This window comes from Scyliorhinus canicula, chromosome 2, assembly GCF_902713615.1.
Source record: "Scyliorhinus canicula chromosome 2, sScyCan1.1, whole genome shotgun sequence".
Lineage (NCBI taxonomy): Eukaryota > Metazoa > Chordata > Chondrichthyes > Carcharhiniformes > Scyliorhinidae > Scyliorhinus > Scyliorhinus canicula.
Window position 1 is genome coordinate 279,708,466 of NC_052147.1, and position 16,345 is coordinate 279,724,810.

General features: G+C 48.3%; 1 protein-coding gene across 6 annotated transcripts in view; it reads right to left on the reverse strand.

Moving 5' to 3' along the window:
* Positions 1–16,345, reverse strand: part of cfap65 (cilia and flagella associated protein 65) — a 212,756-nt gene that overhangs the window by 182,075 nt on the left and 14,336 nt on the right. For 5 of the 6 annotated variants that reach the window (XM_038790130.1, XM_038790128.1, XM_038790127.1 and 2 more), the window contains exons 1-2: positions 12,538–12,596; positions 9,359–9,436 (exon numbers count right to left, since the gene is read on the reverse strand). In XM_038790130.1, coding sequence (XP_038646058.1) covers positions 9,359–9,436; positions 12,538–12,543 — 84 coding nt within the window. In that variant the 5' untranslated portion in view covers positions 12,544–12,596. Of the gene's footprint in view, positions 1–9,358; positions 9,437–12,537; positions 12,597–16,345 lie in introns of those variants that run through there. The other variant, XM_038790129.1, reaches the window with a different exon arrangement.

The window sequence follows — 16,345 nt, forward strand, 5'->3', positions numbered from 1 at the left end:
CCCAATCATTCTAGTGCACTCCATATGCCTATCCAATAACCGCTTGAAAGTTCCTAAAGTGTCTGACTCCACTACCATAGCTGGGAATGCGTTCCACGCCCCAACCACTCTCTGAGTAAAGAACCTACCTCTGACATCCCTCCTACATCTTCCACCATGAACCTTATAGTTATGCCCCCTTGTAACAGCTACATCCACCCGAGGAAAAAGTCGCTGAACGTCCACTCTATCTATCCCTCTCATCATCTTATACGCCTCAATTAAGTCACCTCTCATTCTCCTTTGCTCCAATGAGGAAAGCCCTAGCTCCCTCAACCTTTCCTCATAAGACCTACCCTCCAATCCAGGCAGCATCCTGGTAAATCTCCTTTGCACCCTTTCCAATGCTTCCACATCCTTCCTTTAATGAGGTGACCAGAACTGCACACAATACTCCAAATGTGGTCACCAAGGTCTTGTACAGTTGCAGCATAACCTCACGACTCTTAAATTCAATCCCCCTGTTAATAAATTCGAACACACTATTGGCTTTCTTCACGGCTCTATCCACTTGGGTGGCAACTTTCAGAGATCGATGGACATGAACTCCGAGATCACTCTGCTCCTCCACATTCTTCAGAACCCTGCCGTTAACCCTGTAATCCGCATTCAAATTTGTCCTACCAAAGTGAATCACCTCACACTTATCATGGTTAAACTCCAACTGCCATTTTGCAGCCCAGCTCTGCATCCTCTCAATGTCTCTTTGCAGCCTACAACAGCCCTCCACCTCATCCACTACTCCACCAATCTTGGTGTCATCAGCAAATTTACTAACACAATCTTCAACTCCATCATCCAAGTCATTGATAAAAATCACAAATAGCAGAGGAACCAGCACTGATCCCTGTGGTACACCGCTGGTGACTGGGCTCCAGGATGAAAATTTACCATCTACCACCACCCTCTGTCTTTTATGTTATAGCCAGTTACTGATCCAATCGGCCAAATTTCCCTCTATGCCATGCCTCCTTACTTTCTGCATGAGCCGACCATGGGGCACCTAATCAAACGTCTTATTAAAATCCATGTATACAACATCAACTGCAACTGAAAAGCAGTTGCCACATTTCGGTGTCTGTTCGGGGAGGCTGGTACAGGAATTGAACCCACGCTGCTTGGCCTGCTTTAAAAGCCAGCTATTTAGCCCTGTGCTAAACCAGCCCCTTCAGTCCAGGGATCATTCTTGTGAACTTCATCTGGCTCCTTTCCAAGGCCAGCACGTCCTTCCTTAGATACGTGGCCCAAAACTGCTTGCAATACTCCAAATGGGGTCTGACCAGAGCCTTATGCAGTCTCAGAAGTACAGCCCTGCTCTTGTTTTCTAGCCCTCTCGACACGAATGCTAACATTGCATTTGCCTTCCTAACTGCCGACTGAACCTGCACGTTAACCTTAAGAGAATCTTGAACAAGGACTCCCAATCCCTTTGTGCTTGATTTCCTAAGCATTTCCCCATTTCGAAAATAGTCTATGCCTCCATTCCTCCTTCCAAAGTGCATAACGTCACATTTTTCCACATTGTATTCCATCTGCCACTTCTTTGCCCACTTTCCTAGCCTGTCCATGTCACTCTGCAGCCACCTTGCTTCCTCAATCTGTCCCTCTACAGATCTTTGTATCATCTGCAAACTGAGCAACAGTGCCTTCAGTTCCTTCTTCCAGATCATTAATGTATATTTTATTCTTCCTGTCAAAATTTAGAACTTGACACTTTCCTACATTATACTCTATCTGCAGTATTTTCCTTCACTCACCCAACCTATCTATATCCATCTCCAGCTCCATATTTCGTTTTCTCAACATACTTGCCCACCAACTTTTGTGTTGTCTGCAAATTTAGCTGCCTTTCTTTTGCGCCTCTATTCTAATTAATTGATGCAAATTGTAAAAAGCGAGCTAATCTTCACTCCAGGCTCATAGGTCAGCCCCTACACCATGAGCTTTTATTTTTCGCAATAATCTTTGATCGGGCAGCTTTATCAAATGCCTTCTGGAAATCCAAGCACAGTACATTGTCATGTGAGAGTACCTTTAAGAAATGGGTGTTTCTAAATGGGTGCGTATATAAATATCTGCAGTGAGAGTACTTTAAGAAATGGGTATTTTTTACTTCAGTGATGTCAGAATGGGTGGAGCTGGGCTGTCTGTCAGCTTTTTACTTTCGGTTAAGGCTGTTTGCTGCAGGGTGTGTTTTAGTTTCGTTTTCAGAGCTGGATAGCTGCAGTCACAGCCAGACGGTGTATTAGAGTCTCCCTCTGTAATCTAAAGACTGTAAATCGAGCCTGGTGTTTAAAACTAATAACTACTCGCAGTAGTGACTTTAACCTGATGTGCTTCTGTTTAAAGGTTTTTTTTTAAGTCTTCTGGATGTTGAAAGGACAGTTTACGGATTACTTAGTGTTGTATTCTTTGGGGGTTGTATTTGAATTGATGGTTTCTAAGATGTTCACTGTTTGTTTTAAAAAGGTTAACTTGAGTTAATAGAATAAACATTGTTTTGCTTTAAAAAATACTTTTTCCATTTCCACTAGGCAGGTTCGACCCCCCCCCCCCCCCCCCCCCCCGAATATGCCCTCTCGGGGACCCGGCTCCAATTCCAAATGTAGAACCTCAGACATAGTGCTAAAAAAACAACCCCCAATCTCTTGCCAACTTCGGGCAGGACCAGAACATATGGACCCTATCCCACACCAATCACAACTATCTTCCACCTCTTCAACAGCCGGCTCATCCTTGCCTTTGTTAAATGTGCCCTACACACCACCTTTAGTTGAATCAACCCCAGCCTCGCACACGAGGTCGAGACATTGACCCTTCGCACCATAGTCCTTCCTCCAGCCCCATCCACAACTCTTCCTCCCACTTAGCCTTAATCCCTTCCATAAATTGCTGAGACAACCCCACTCTCCAAACATCCCCACCCCCCCACCCGCAACCAACAGCACCTCCTCCAGCAACGAGGAGGGCGGCGCCACCAGGAAACTTGGAAAAGTCTTTCTTGCGAAATTCCGCACCTGCATATATCTAAGGCCTTCCTCTCGCTGCACCCCATACGTCACCCCCAACTCCTTTAAGCTTGCACATCTCCCCTCCAGAAACAGATCTTTCATCTCTTGCACCCCTTTCTCCTCCCATCCCCGGAACCTCGCATCCAGCCTCCCCAGCTCAAACCCACAGTTCCCCGCGTATCAGCATCACCCTCGACCTTGTCCTCAACTTGAAGTGCTGTCGAAATTCCTCCCAGATCCTCAGCGTGCCTACCACTACTGGATTCCCAGAATACATCCCTGGGGCTAGCTACACTGTTGCCAGCACCCGCAATCCCAACCCCTTACAGGACCCCGCTTCCATCCACAAAGTTTCCAATTCCTTCCTCCAGCCCCACACTTTCTCCACATTCATTGCCCAGTAATAGTGCAACAGATTCAGAAGAGCCAAGCCCCCTGACTGCCGCTCCCTTTGGAGCACCACCTTCCTTATCCTCGCCACCTTCCCTGCCCACACAAATAACAAGACCAGCCTAAAAAAAATAGCTTTGGCATAAAGACCGGTAGACACTGGAACAGGAACAGAAACCATGGTAAAATATTCATTTTGACTGCCTGCACCTGGCCAGCCAATGACAAAGGGAGTCTATTCCATCTCCGCAGATCCTCCTTCACCCTCCCTACCAAGCTCGTGAAGTTTAATTTACGGAGTCTCACCCAGTCCTGCGCTACCTGCACCCCCAAATACCTAAAGTGAGTTGTCGCCATCCTACGTGGTACCCCCCCCCCCCACTCATAGGAGACTCGACAAAGCACTCACTCTTCTCTAAATTCAATTCATACCCCAAAAATGCCCCAAATTACCCCAGCAATCCCATTATGTCTTTTAATGAAGAGCCCGGGTCTGTGATATACATCAGTCAGACTTCTGCATATAGAGACACCTGTGCTCCAACCCCCACCCCTCATTATCCCCCTCCATAAGCCCAAACCCCTCAGCACAATCAGCAAGGGCTCAATCGCCAACGCGAACAAGAGGGGGGAATGGGGCACCCCTACCTCCTTCCCCAGAATAGTGGGAAGTACTCCGACTGCATCTCATTCGTCCGCACACAGGTTGTTGGATCCTTAGATAGCAATTTTACCCAAGCCACAAACTTAGGCTCAATCCCAAAGTTCTCCAGTGCCCCAAACAGATGCCCCCACACCACTCTGCCAAATGCTTTCTCCGTATCCAACGCCATCACCATCTCTAACTCCTTCCCCTCTGCCGGAGAAAGCATCACGTTTAGCAGCCACCGCATTTTCAACGACAGCTGTCTTCCCTTGACGAATCCTGTCTGATCTTCCCCCTTCGGAAGGCACTCCTTCAGCTTCACCGGCAACACCTCTGCCTCATAGTCTCAGTAACCCCCCCCCTTCACCATCGCATCCGCAAACATTTCCTCCATCAGCGGCACCAACATATCTTTAAACTTTTTAGAAAATTCTACCGGGAACCCATCTGGCCTCTGCGCCTTAGCTGACTGCGTCTTCCCTGTCACTACCTTCACTTTCTCCAACCCTAATGGCTCCTCCAACCTCACCCATTCCACCTCTCCCACCTCCAGCCACTCCAGTTGTTACAAAAACTCCCTCATCCCTGACTCATCCTCCAGCAGCTTTGATGTATACAACCCCCTATAGAAATCCTCAAACACCCTGTGCACCTGCTCTGGTGCCGCCACCATCCCTCCTGTCCCATCCCTAATCCACACAATCTCCCTCGCCGCTGCCTGGCGACAGAGTTGGCCTGCCAACAATCAACTGGCCTTCTCACCATACTCATACACAAACCCCCCCCCCAAGCTGGCCTCAGCTGCCAAACCACCCTCCCCGTAGACAGGCAGTCAAACTTCGCCTGCAACTCCTTCCTCCTCAGCAACAGCCCTGGTTCCAGATCCTCCGCGTATCTTCCATCCACCTCCAAAATCTCCTCCATCAGCTGCTGCCGCTCCTCCCCGCATACCTATCCATCTTCACCTTAAATGCAATGACCTCCCCCCTCACTACCACCTTCAATGCCTCCCAAACCACCGACAACGAGACCTCTCCATTTTGATTAAACTCCAAACACTCCTTAATCACCCTCCCCATCTGATTGCAAAAGTTTGGGTCCGCCAACAATTCCACATCTGGCCTCCACGCCAGCCTCTGGCCCAGCCCCTTCTCTAAGACCACGTCCACCCAGTGCGGCACATGATCTGATATCACGGTCAATGAGTACTTTTTTACCCCGCCTGCAACGCCTTCCCGACCACAAAAAAGACGATCCTCAAATACACCTTGTGTACTGAGAAGAACGGGTACTCCATGGACCTGCCCCTCCCATCTCTTTCATGAACCCCTTCATGAAATCCCTAACACCTTCCACCCCTCACCCACCCTTCCTACCCGCCATGACCATCCTTACAGGCCCCGCCTCGTACACAGGACCCTGCCCCGGCCATCATCACTGCCACCTCCGCACCCTCCTTCCCTGGAAACCCTCCGCCACTTCCTCTTGAAAACACCAGCCCCAGTATCATCCCTCCCATCATTCACACCTGCCAGGCACATGTGGCAGGCACCTGCCCACACAGGTTCCAACAGCTGCGGGGCACCTCCCCCATCTCGCTCCCCCCCGTACACGAGCCAACAGAGTGTTGGCTAATACTAATAATAATACATGATGGCCCCTGCATCAAAAATGAAACCAACCCTCCAATCCCCACAACATCTAAAAAAAAACAATTGAAGAAAACAAAACCAATTGAGGAAAAAGAAGAAAAAAACTCTGCCAAAAAACGTCAAAAGTCCAAATTCAGTCTAATCTCAGGCCTTCTGCCTTCACAAACGCCTCCCCCTCGAAATAATAATCTCTGCTGTTCTACATGACCCTCAGCTTCGGTGGGTAGACCACACTAAACCGCACATTGTGCTTATACAACACCGTCTTAGCCCATCCGAAGGCCTCACGCCTCTTTGCCATCTCCAAGTCCTGGTGTATTCGTATATCCCTTCCTTCCCACTCGCTCTCGGTGGCTCATTCATCTCAGTTTCGGCCGGAGCAACCGGTGAGCCCTGTCCAACCCGTACTGGGAGGGTCACTCATCAACTTCGCCATTATATCGGCAATGTATTCTGTAGATCCCTGGCCCTCCACCCTTCGGGCACACCCACGAAAGTTATGCCTTCACGACATGTTCTCCAGGCCTTCAACCTTGGTTCTCCACCCTCTGTTCATCTCAGACACCCTCTGCAGCTTCTCATCCACCAAGGTGAAATAGTGACACGGCCTCCTCCATTCATTTCACTTTCTCCCCTTGCTCCCGCACCACCGGCATTCTCACCAATTCCTCTCTCACCAGGGCAAGGGAATCTCCCATCCACAGCATCACCATCTGATGCTTTTTGAAATGCTTCGCAAACAGCTGTTCGAACTCACCAGCCATCACCTCCGTCACCTTCTCCACTGTGATGGGGGCGGCCCCACCCAACAGTCTCTCTCCCGCCATCTTTCCTCCTGCTGTTCCCCTCACCACGGTTGGCAGCGGACCTTTGCTCACTGCCTTCTTCACTGGCTTCTATAAATGCCCCAAACCTTCCCATAGCTCCTCATGAACAAATCTTCACCAAAAACTAGACTGAAAAGACAGTTCTGGCAGGAGCCACCAAACATGCGACCTCCAGGTACATGCCACAACAGCAGTTCAAAGAGATTTCGCTAAAGTCATTCCTGGTGTGAAGGACTTGTCTTATAAAGAAAAGTTGAACTCGTTAGGCCCTTACCCACTGGAATTTAGAGGATGAGAGGTGATCTTATTGAAACATATAAGATCCTGAGGGGACTTGACAGGGTGGATACACCACGAGAATGTTTCCTCTTGTGGAGGAGACTAGGGGCACGATTTAACGGGGGCAAAACAGAGTCCAGTTTTAGGGGCGTTTAGCAGGGTGTTTCTCAGCCCCTACCGAGGCTGCACTTAACCTACATTTCAGCGCAGAAAGAGATCGCGGCGCCATTTTTAAATGCCAATCTCTGGATCTCCCACTTGGCCTTCGGGCCCTCCCAATGCCCTGACTTATTTGTTAAGGGGTTCTCAAGCCCCCCCCCCCCCCATCTCTCAAAGGCAGGGCACCTATGCCCAATCCCTGGCACTTGCCAGCATGGCACCCTGGTAACCTGGCACTGCCCCTGCCAGCCTGGCAAGGCCACCCTGCTCAGAGCCTGACCACCCAGGGGCTTCGATAGCTTGGGAGATCCCCCCAGGTGCCGTTATGCCTGGTCCACGTTTGTGTGGAACAATGCTAAACAGCGCCATGGCGAGGACTCCCAGGCGCAGCCGTTTGATCCAGAGCCTCGGTAGAATATGACGCAGACATATTTAAGTGAGTTTAACCGCTCACTTAAGTATGCAAATATGGATCCCGCCGAGACATCCAGATCGCGAGGTCTCGCAAGATCTCGCGAGGGGTCCCAACTTCGCAAATCAAGTGAGAGGCCTCTCACGAGATTTAATGGCCTCATGGCGTCCTGAGTCGGGCGAAGCAAGGACGTTCGATTGAGCCTTAGAACGGGGAGACATGATTTAAAAATAAGATAGGAGTCATTAGTCTCTGGAATTCTCTTCCCAAGAGAGCAATGGAGGCTGGGTCATTGAATTTATTGAAATCCGAGTTAGAGTTCATTTTTTAAATTTAGAGTACCCAATTCATTCGTTCAAATTAAGGGCAATCTACCATGCACATCTTTGGGTTGTGGGGGGCGAAACCCACACAAACACGGGAAGAATGTGCAAACTCCACACGGATAGTGACCCAGAGCCGGGATCGAACCTGGGAGCTCAGCACCGCGAGGCAGCAGTGCTAACCACTGCGCCACCATGCTGTCCCGAGTTAGAGTTTTGATAGACAAGGGAGTCATGGCTGATGGGAAGCAGCTAGGAAAGTGGATTTGACACAACAATCAGATTAACCCTGATCTTATCGAATGGAAGAGGTTTGAAAGGCCTGCACCTGTTTCTGGTTCATACATCAACTTAAAGCCTGAGAATCTGATTCCTCACTACTCCAATCACCTTAAACATATTAAATAATAATCTGCATCCCTGCAGGCTGGCATGAACACAGCCCAGTCCATCACACAAACCGGCCTCCCATCCATTGACTTTGTCTATATCTCCCGTTGCCTGGGGAAAGCGGGCAGCATTGTCAAAGACCCCTCCCATCCGGCTTACTCACTCTTCCAACTTCTTCCATCGGGCAGGAGATACAGAAGTCTGAGAACACGCACAGATTCAAAAACAGCTTCTTCCCCGCTGTTACCAGACTCCTAAACAACCCTCTTATGGACTGACCTGGTTAATACTACACCCCTGTATGCTTCACCCGATGCCAGTGTCTATGTATTTACATTGTGTACCTTGTGCTGCCGTATTATGTATTTTATTTTTATTTCCTTTGCTTTCCATGTTCCAAATGATCTGTTTGAGCTGCTCGCCGAAAAATACTTTTCACTGTACCTCGGTACACGTGACAATGAACAAATAGGGGCTGGTTTAGCACAGGGCTAAATCGCTGGCTTTGAAAGCAGACCAAGGCAGGCCAGCAGCACGGTTCAATTCCCGTACCAGCCTCCCCGAACAGGCACTGGAATGTGGCGACTAGGGGATTTTCACAGTAATTTCATTTGAAGCCTACTTGTGACAGTAAGCGATTTCCATTTCATTTCATTTCAAATCCAAATCAAATCCAACTTAAGAACAAGTATGATTGTTCACCTCAGAAACTCCGTGTTACTGGTCACGGGCTCTGTGGGTTCTTGCAGGGCTGGCGAGCCCGATGCTGTAGCTGCATCTTCGACTGCACACTTGGCATGTGTTTCCGGGAGGTGGGATCGGTCCTTGGACTCCAGGTCACTGGTATTCCTTTCTCAGGCACCTTTTCTTGGCCTCCTTGCACTGACTGTCCTAGATGTGTGACGGCTGTTCCCCAAAGGCTACATCACCTCATCTGCAAAAGCGAACATCGCACCGGATGCATTTCCTCCTAATGCCATGACAGACTGACCATCAACACAGCACTTGCAACATTACATAGGAACATAGCTTATCAAAACCCCCTTACTGTTTAAGCCCTCTATTAGGTCGGCCAGATGGCTTCCTTCTGCGCTGTAACAATTCTGTGATTCTGTTATTTACAAGGATGATACCTGGAATTGAGACGTTATATGGGATGTAAATCTTCTTTGCACCGCCTCATAAAATAAATAACATATTAAACACCCACTGGGTGTATTATAGACCCACCTTACTACTGGCTTTCAGGGACACGTCTTGAAAAGGGGCAGACTTCACGGAACACGTCGAGGTCAACATATTTAAACACTGTCAAAGTGAAAAGAAAGGCCATCAGAAGGTGAATTCTGTGATTCTACACAACAGTTTACAGGCACGCGATGCAAGGAATACGTGGAAGATTGTTCTTATGCAGCATGTGGTGATGACCTGGAGCGCACTTCCCACGAGGGTGTTGGATTCCACTGCCAAGACCCTCACAGAGATGATTCCACTGAGTTGAAATCAACAACAATTTGGCATTCATACAGTGTCTCAATATAAATATATGGCCAAGGCACTTCGAGGGGCAGAGAATGACAAAAATAAGTAACTAAAAATGTAAATACACCTGGTGTGAGAGGGAGGAGCGTTAAACAGAAAGTTTGGTTGTAGCACTGAGCTTGGGGAAGTTCTAAAATGGTAGAGACAAATGGGTGAGGTAAAAGGGATTTTGGAGGGAACAGCAGAAGTAGGGTCGAAGAGGGTGAAGATTCTGCCACAAATATTTGGATAAAGCTCATCCGTTCTCTCTCTCTTCCTCTTTTTTCTCTCTCACTCTCTCTCTCTCTCTCTCTCCCCCCATAATAATAATCTTTATTATTGTCACAATTGGCTTAACACTACAATGAAGTTACTGTGAAAATCCCCCAGTTGTCACACTCCGGCGCCTGTGCGGGTACACTGAGGAATAAATTCAGAATGTCCAATTCACCTAACAAGCACGTTTTTCGAGACATGTGGGAGGAAACCGGAGCACCCGGAGGAAACCCACGCAGACACGGGGAGAACATGCAGACTCCGCACAGATAGTGATCCAAGCCGGGAATCGAACCTGGGACCCTGGCGCTGTGAAGCAACAATGTTAAACACTGCTACCGTGCCACCAGGTCTGACAGAAAACCTGGGACAATTGCTTGTTCTTAAAGTGTCTGTTAATTTCTCAACCATTTTATTATTTATTCTTAGAATTTTAAGATAATTGACAAACAAAAACAGGGGGAATGTGAAGGTTTGTTTTAACGTGGTGAGTTATGGTGATCTGGAGCGCGCTGTCTGAAAGAGTGGTGGAAGCAGATTCAATTGTAACTTTCAAAAGGGAATTAGGTACATAATTAAATTGGAAAAACCTGCAGGGCAGAGCAGGGAAGTGGGGCTAATGGAATTTGATCGTAGGAACAAGAGGAGGTCATTTGGCCCTTCGAGCCTGCTCCACCCATTCGACAAGATCATGACCGACTTGGCCTGTGGTCTCAGCTCCACTTTCCTGTCTGTCCCCATAACCCTCGAGTCCCTGGCCTAACAAAAATCTGTCTACTCAGCCTTGAATGAATTCAAAGACCCAGCCTCCACTGCTCTCTGGGGGAGAGAATTCAACACGCCAATGATCCTTTGGGAGAAAAGGGTTCCCCTCATTTCTGCCTTAAAAGGAAAACCTCATGTTTGCCAGCCATGTCCCCTAGTTTTAGTCTTCCTCACAAGAGGGGCACGGTAGCACAGTGGTTAGCACTGTTGCGTCACAGCATCAGGGTCCCGGGTTTGATTCCCGGCTTGGGTCACTGTCTGTGCGGAGTCTGCACATTCTCCCTGTGTCTGCGTGGGTTTCCTCCGGGTGCTCCGGTTTCCTCCCACAGTCCAAAAATGTGCAGGTTAGGTGGATTGGCCATGCTAAATTGCACTTAGTGTAAAAAAAGGTTAGGTGGGGTTAAGGGGGTATGGTGGAGGTGTGGGCTTGGGTAGGGTGCTCTTTCCAAGGGTCGGTGCAGACTCAATGGGCCGAATGGCCACTGTAAAGATTCTATGTAAGAGGAAACATCCTCCTGGTATCCACTCCATCAAGTCCCTTCGAGATCTTATATATTTCAAGAAGATTGATTCTAAACCTCAATGGGTATAGGCCCAAACTGTTCAACCTTTCCTCATAACATAAGCCCCTCATTCCAGGAATGAGTCAAGTGAATCATCTCCAAACAAATTGCTCTTTCAAAGAATTTGCACAGGCCCAATGGGCTGAATGGGCACCTTCTATACTTTATGATTGTGTCAGGGTAAGGTCAGAAAGGACATTTATTGCCTATTCATAGTTGTTCTTAGGAGATGGTGGAGGGCATACTTCTGGTGGTCGTTGATTAATCATTACAATCAATCTCCGTCAATTAGTCTGCAGCAGACCAGGACGTTAGATTCAGGAAAAATACTCTTTTTGTTCTTCTCCTCGCATCCTGGCCCCAACCTACTCTTGTCTAACCACCTCCCTCATGCCATACACAGACTCCTAATGAGATGAAGAGCATGGCAGGTTGCTGTGCCACCTCACTCACTGCCTTTCTCAGCCTCATGGAGGATGGGGTGAAAGAGAAGACCTGGAGGATTAACTCTCTGATGTTCCCTCCTTTCCCAGAGAAATAATTTTCACCCAATCATCCCCCACCCCCACCACAAACCCCATAACCATGGCTTTTTCTTTAAAAAATAAAATTAGAGTAGCCAATTCTTTTTTTTTTTCCAATTAAGGGCCAATTTAGCATGGCCAATCCACCCACCGTTGGGTTGGCGCAGTCACGAGGAGAATGTGCAAACTCCACACGGAGTGACCCGGGGCCAGGATCTAACCCTGGTCCTCGGTGCCATGAGGCAGCAGTGCTAACCACTGTGCCACCGTGCCGCCCCCCCCCCCCATATCCATAGCTGACATCAGCAAACTCAATTCCATTAAATCAAAGGTCGTATATCACTTGTTTGATCGTGTTCCAGTGTTTACCTGGCCAGCATCCCACCTTGCACCATAAACTTGAACTTGTTCAAAGCTCTACTGTTAATGCCCCCAAATCATACAAATCCCCATTCACCTAACGTCCCTGCACCTGTTCACCTGCACAGGCAACATCTCGATTTTAAATCACTCCTTGGTCTCTCCCCTTCCTATCTGTGGAGCCTCCTCCCTCCCCATCTGTGGAACCTCCTCCAATGCCATAACGCCAAGATCTCTGCACTCCTCCAATTCTGCCCCTTGCCCCTGATTTTCATCTGCCATTGGTGGCAGTGCCTTTAGCTGTCAAGGCATTAAGCTCTGGAATTGCCTCCCTAAACCTATCTACCTAGCAGCCCCCCCCCTCCCCCCATCTCTCCCAAAGATGCTCCTAAAACCCTACCTCCATTATCAAGTTTCCTATCCTAATGTCCCCTTTCACGACTCAGTGTCACACTTTCTCTGATTACGCTGCTGTGAAGTAACTTGGGATGTTTCACAACTTCGAAATAGCTGTTTTTGTTTGCTGTCACTCCCCCACCTTCCCCTCCCCCCTCCCCAGTTGTGTAACAACACACACTGTGAGGTCAGCTCTGGGACAGGTTTTTCTGGCCCCGCCATGGCGTGTTCCCTTGTGGCGGAGGCAGCTCGCCATTCGCCACCAATGGGATCTTCCAGTCCTGCTGACGTCTACGCCGTTTTGTGTGACTCGCCCGTCCCACCGTCGGGGAACCCACAGCAGGGGGTCCTCTTCGGAGGACCGCAAGGTTCCGCCAGTTGTAAGGGCTGGAAAATCATGCCCATAGATCTCTATCTCTAACAAGTGAACAATACCCCCATCCCTCTTTTGTTGATGAATCTGGTTGCTTCAAAAGGGTTATTTACCATTACCACCAGTGTTTATGGGTTAAACTTCTATCATGAGGTACATTTACTACTCTACAAGCTTTGGGCGGCACGGTAGCAGTGGTTATCACTGTTGCTTCACAGGGTAAGGGTCCCGGGTTCGATTCCAGGTTTGGGTCACTGTCTTTGCGGAGTTTGCACGTTCTCCCTGTGTCTGCGTGGGTTTCCTCCGGGTGCTCCGGTTTCCTCTCACAAGTCCTGAAAGACGTGCTTGTTAGGTGAATTGGACATTCCGAATTCTCCCTCAGTGCACCCGAACAGGCGCTGGAGTGTGGCGACTAGGAGCTTTTCATGGTAACTTCATTGCAGTGTAAGCCTACTTGTGACAATAAAGATTATTAAATTATTATTATTAAAAATTAACAGGGTGCAGCGACATAGGAACATGGAAACAAGGGTAGACCATACAATTAGATCATGGCTAATCTTAACGCCATCCACTTACCTTAGTTCCAAATCTCTTAGTTTCCTTACCCAACAAAAATTCATTGACCTCCGTTCTGAAATTTTGATTTGACTCCAGCCTCAAACAGCTTTTTTGGGGTAGCAGAGGGATGCAGATCTCCACCACCTCTTGCATGAAGATGTGCTTCTTGACATCAACCCCCTGAAAGGCTATACCCCGTGTTCTGTCCCCTTCAGGGCACAGACTTTCTCTCCATCTGCCCTCCCAAATTTCTTTGATCATCTCAAATTAGATCATTCCATACTCAACTCCATTTACCCACCTTTGTTCAACATCCCCTTAATATCCTCGCCTCACAAATAAACTGTCAACCTTATGTTTCATATTTTCAATTGACTGATTCCCAATAGGTTTTTGGGGCGGAGAGAGTTCCACATATCCTGCACACGCCTGAAGACAAAGAAAGAACAGCACCAGAAAATATGACAATCAAAATGAACAAGGAAAACAAAAATAACTATAATGCTAAGTGACCTTTCAGTTAACTGCAATTATAATCGAAATGCTGTTGTCCTTTAAATTGCTCGGCAAGTAAGGCACTCTCCTATTACCAGGCTGATGGAATAATATAGTACTGAACATCAAGTCCAGAATTTATTACAATCTCGCAACTCTTACCCTATTCCCCATTTACTTAAGTGGAATTGCTACATATGGTAAATGCAAAACCAATAATTCTGATTAGGTTAAAACATTGCAATCTGTTCATATTATGCTAATGACTTTCTCCCATTGATTAAATAGCAGGTATAAATATTGCTGGGGAGTTAACTTGGCATTTAGAGTTCTGTTATAAACGAAAGGTTTATGACAACTTCACTGAGATACTGCGATATTTGTGCACAAATAATGACATCACAAGTGACCCTCGGTAAGAGTCTTCCATGTGGAGAATTGTGCAGCCGTGTCACAAAAGCACAAGGAATATGCAATAAGTTCCTATTGTTGACACTTAAAACTGCAGTACCTGGCGACAAAATAACAGATTCAGTGCTCCCAATCGTGGGTTGTATCTGGAGAAAGTATTTGGAGCTGTGTAGGAAGGTGAAACAAGGGCCTTTCCAGGTCTGTCACTACCGGTGGAAGAAATTTGAGTTGATGGATTAAGAATATTGCCTAAGCATTAGACACCACTGACTCAAGTTCAGTTGGTTGATGTTCAGTTTGTCGCACAGCAAATTGCTGTCAGCCCTGACTGACAAGAGGAGACTGTTAGGAACTGGACAGTTCTGCTGGCTGGACCCCATAAAGGTTTGTACCTTTCATAATGAGCTCCTGCACCTTGTCCAGGACAGCAGAACAATGAAATGGGAGTAAGCTCAAAACTAAATTGCAGAAAGAATGGCCCAGAACTTGCCGCAAAAATAAAAGGGATTCGGATGGCGCTCACTATTATTAATGTGCGAATTATTCAGCAGCCTATGGTGAGACACGGAGCAACCCGATAAATTGGGAAATGCCACAAATTGGTTGACAATTTGCACAGCTCCAGTAGCCTCACCAAAACAGAAGCCGTATCTTCAATCTGCCCGTGAGTTTCACGCAATTTCTGCTATTTGCGCCGTTAAAATGAACGAAAGTCACCCCAGTGAGGTAGGGCTGGGTTTTCTTTTAGAAAATATTTTATTAAGGCACTTATAATTTTAACACTTTAAACAGAAAAATCCAACACAGACAAAAAACCCACAATAACATAGTCATCCCCCCAAATACAGACCCCAACCAACATGGTCCATATAAACACTCCGTCTCATGGCCCTCCCTTCATTGGTTTTCCTACCCTTGTTCATCACTTCCATGCCTCCTCCCATGTTCCCCCCCCCCACCCACTCATTCCCCCTGCCCTTGCTGACAGACTAATTTTCCTTAAAGAAGTCAATGAACAGCTGCCACCTCCAAATGAACCCCTGTAACAAACTCCTGAAGACGAATTTGATTTTCTCCAACCTGAGAAACCCGGTCATACCCCCGACTTCGGATGCTCTGAGTCCCTCCATCCCAGCAGAATCCATCTCCGGGCCACCAGGGAAGCAAAGGCCAAAGGGTCGGCCTCTCTCCTCCCCCCCCCCCCCCCCCCCCCCCGGGCTCCCGGATCATCCGACACGCCGAATATCGCCACATCTGGACTCAGAGTCACCTTCCCCTGCAGGACCTCAGACATGATGTCCGCAAATCCCTGCCAAAAGTCCCTCAACCTCGGTCACGCCCAAAACATGTGCACATTATTTGGAGGACTTCCCCCATAGCGCCCACACCTATCCTCCACAAACCTGCTCATCCGCAGACATATGAGCCCTGTGGACCACCTTGAATTGGATCAGGCTGAGCTTGGCACATGACGAGGACGCGTTCACTCTCCGCAGGGCCTCCTCCCATACCCCAACCTCCAACTCCCATCCCAACTCTTCCTCCCACTTCCTCTTCACCTCCCGTATTGGAACTCCTTCCCACTCCATCAGCTCTTTATACACTTCTGAGACCTTCACCTCCCCAACTCCTGTTTTTGACATCACCTTGTTCTGTAGCCCCCTTTGTGGGGGACGCGGAAAGCTCAAGACTTGCCTCCGAACAAAATCCCATACTTGCAGGTACTGGAACCTGTTCCCGCCTGGCAACTCAAACTCCTCCTCCAGCTCCTCCAAACTTGGAAAGCCCTCCTCAAAAAAAAATTGCCAAATCACTCAATCCCTGCCCGCTGCCACCTCCGAAAGCCCCCGTCCAGAACCCCCGGAGCGAACCGATGGTTGTCACAGATCGGTGACCACACCGACACCCCCTCCAACCCCATGTGCTGCCTCCACTGTCCCCACACCCTCAGGGCTGCCACTACTACCAGGCT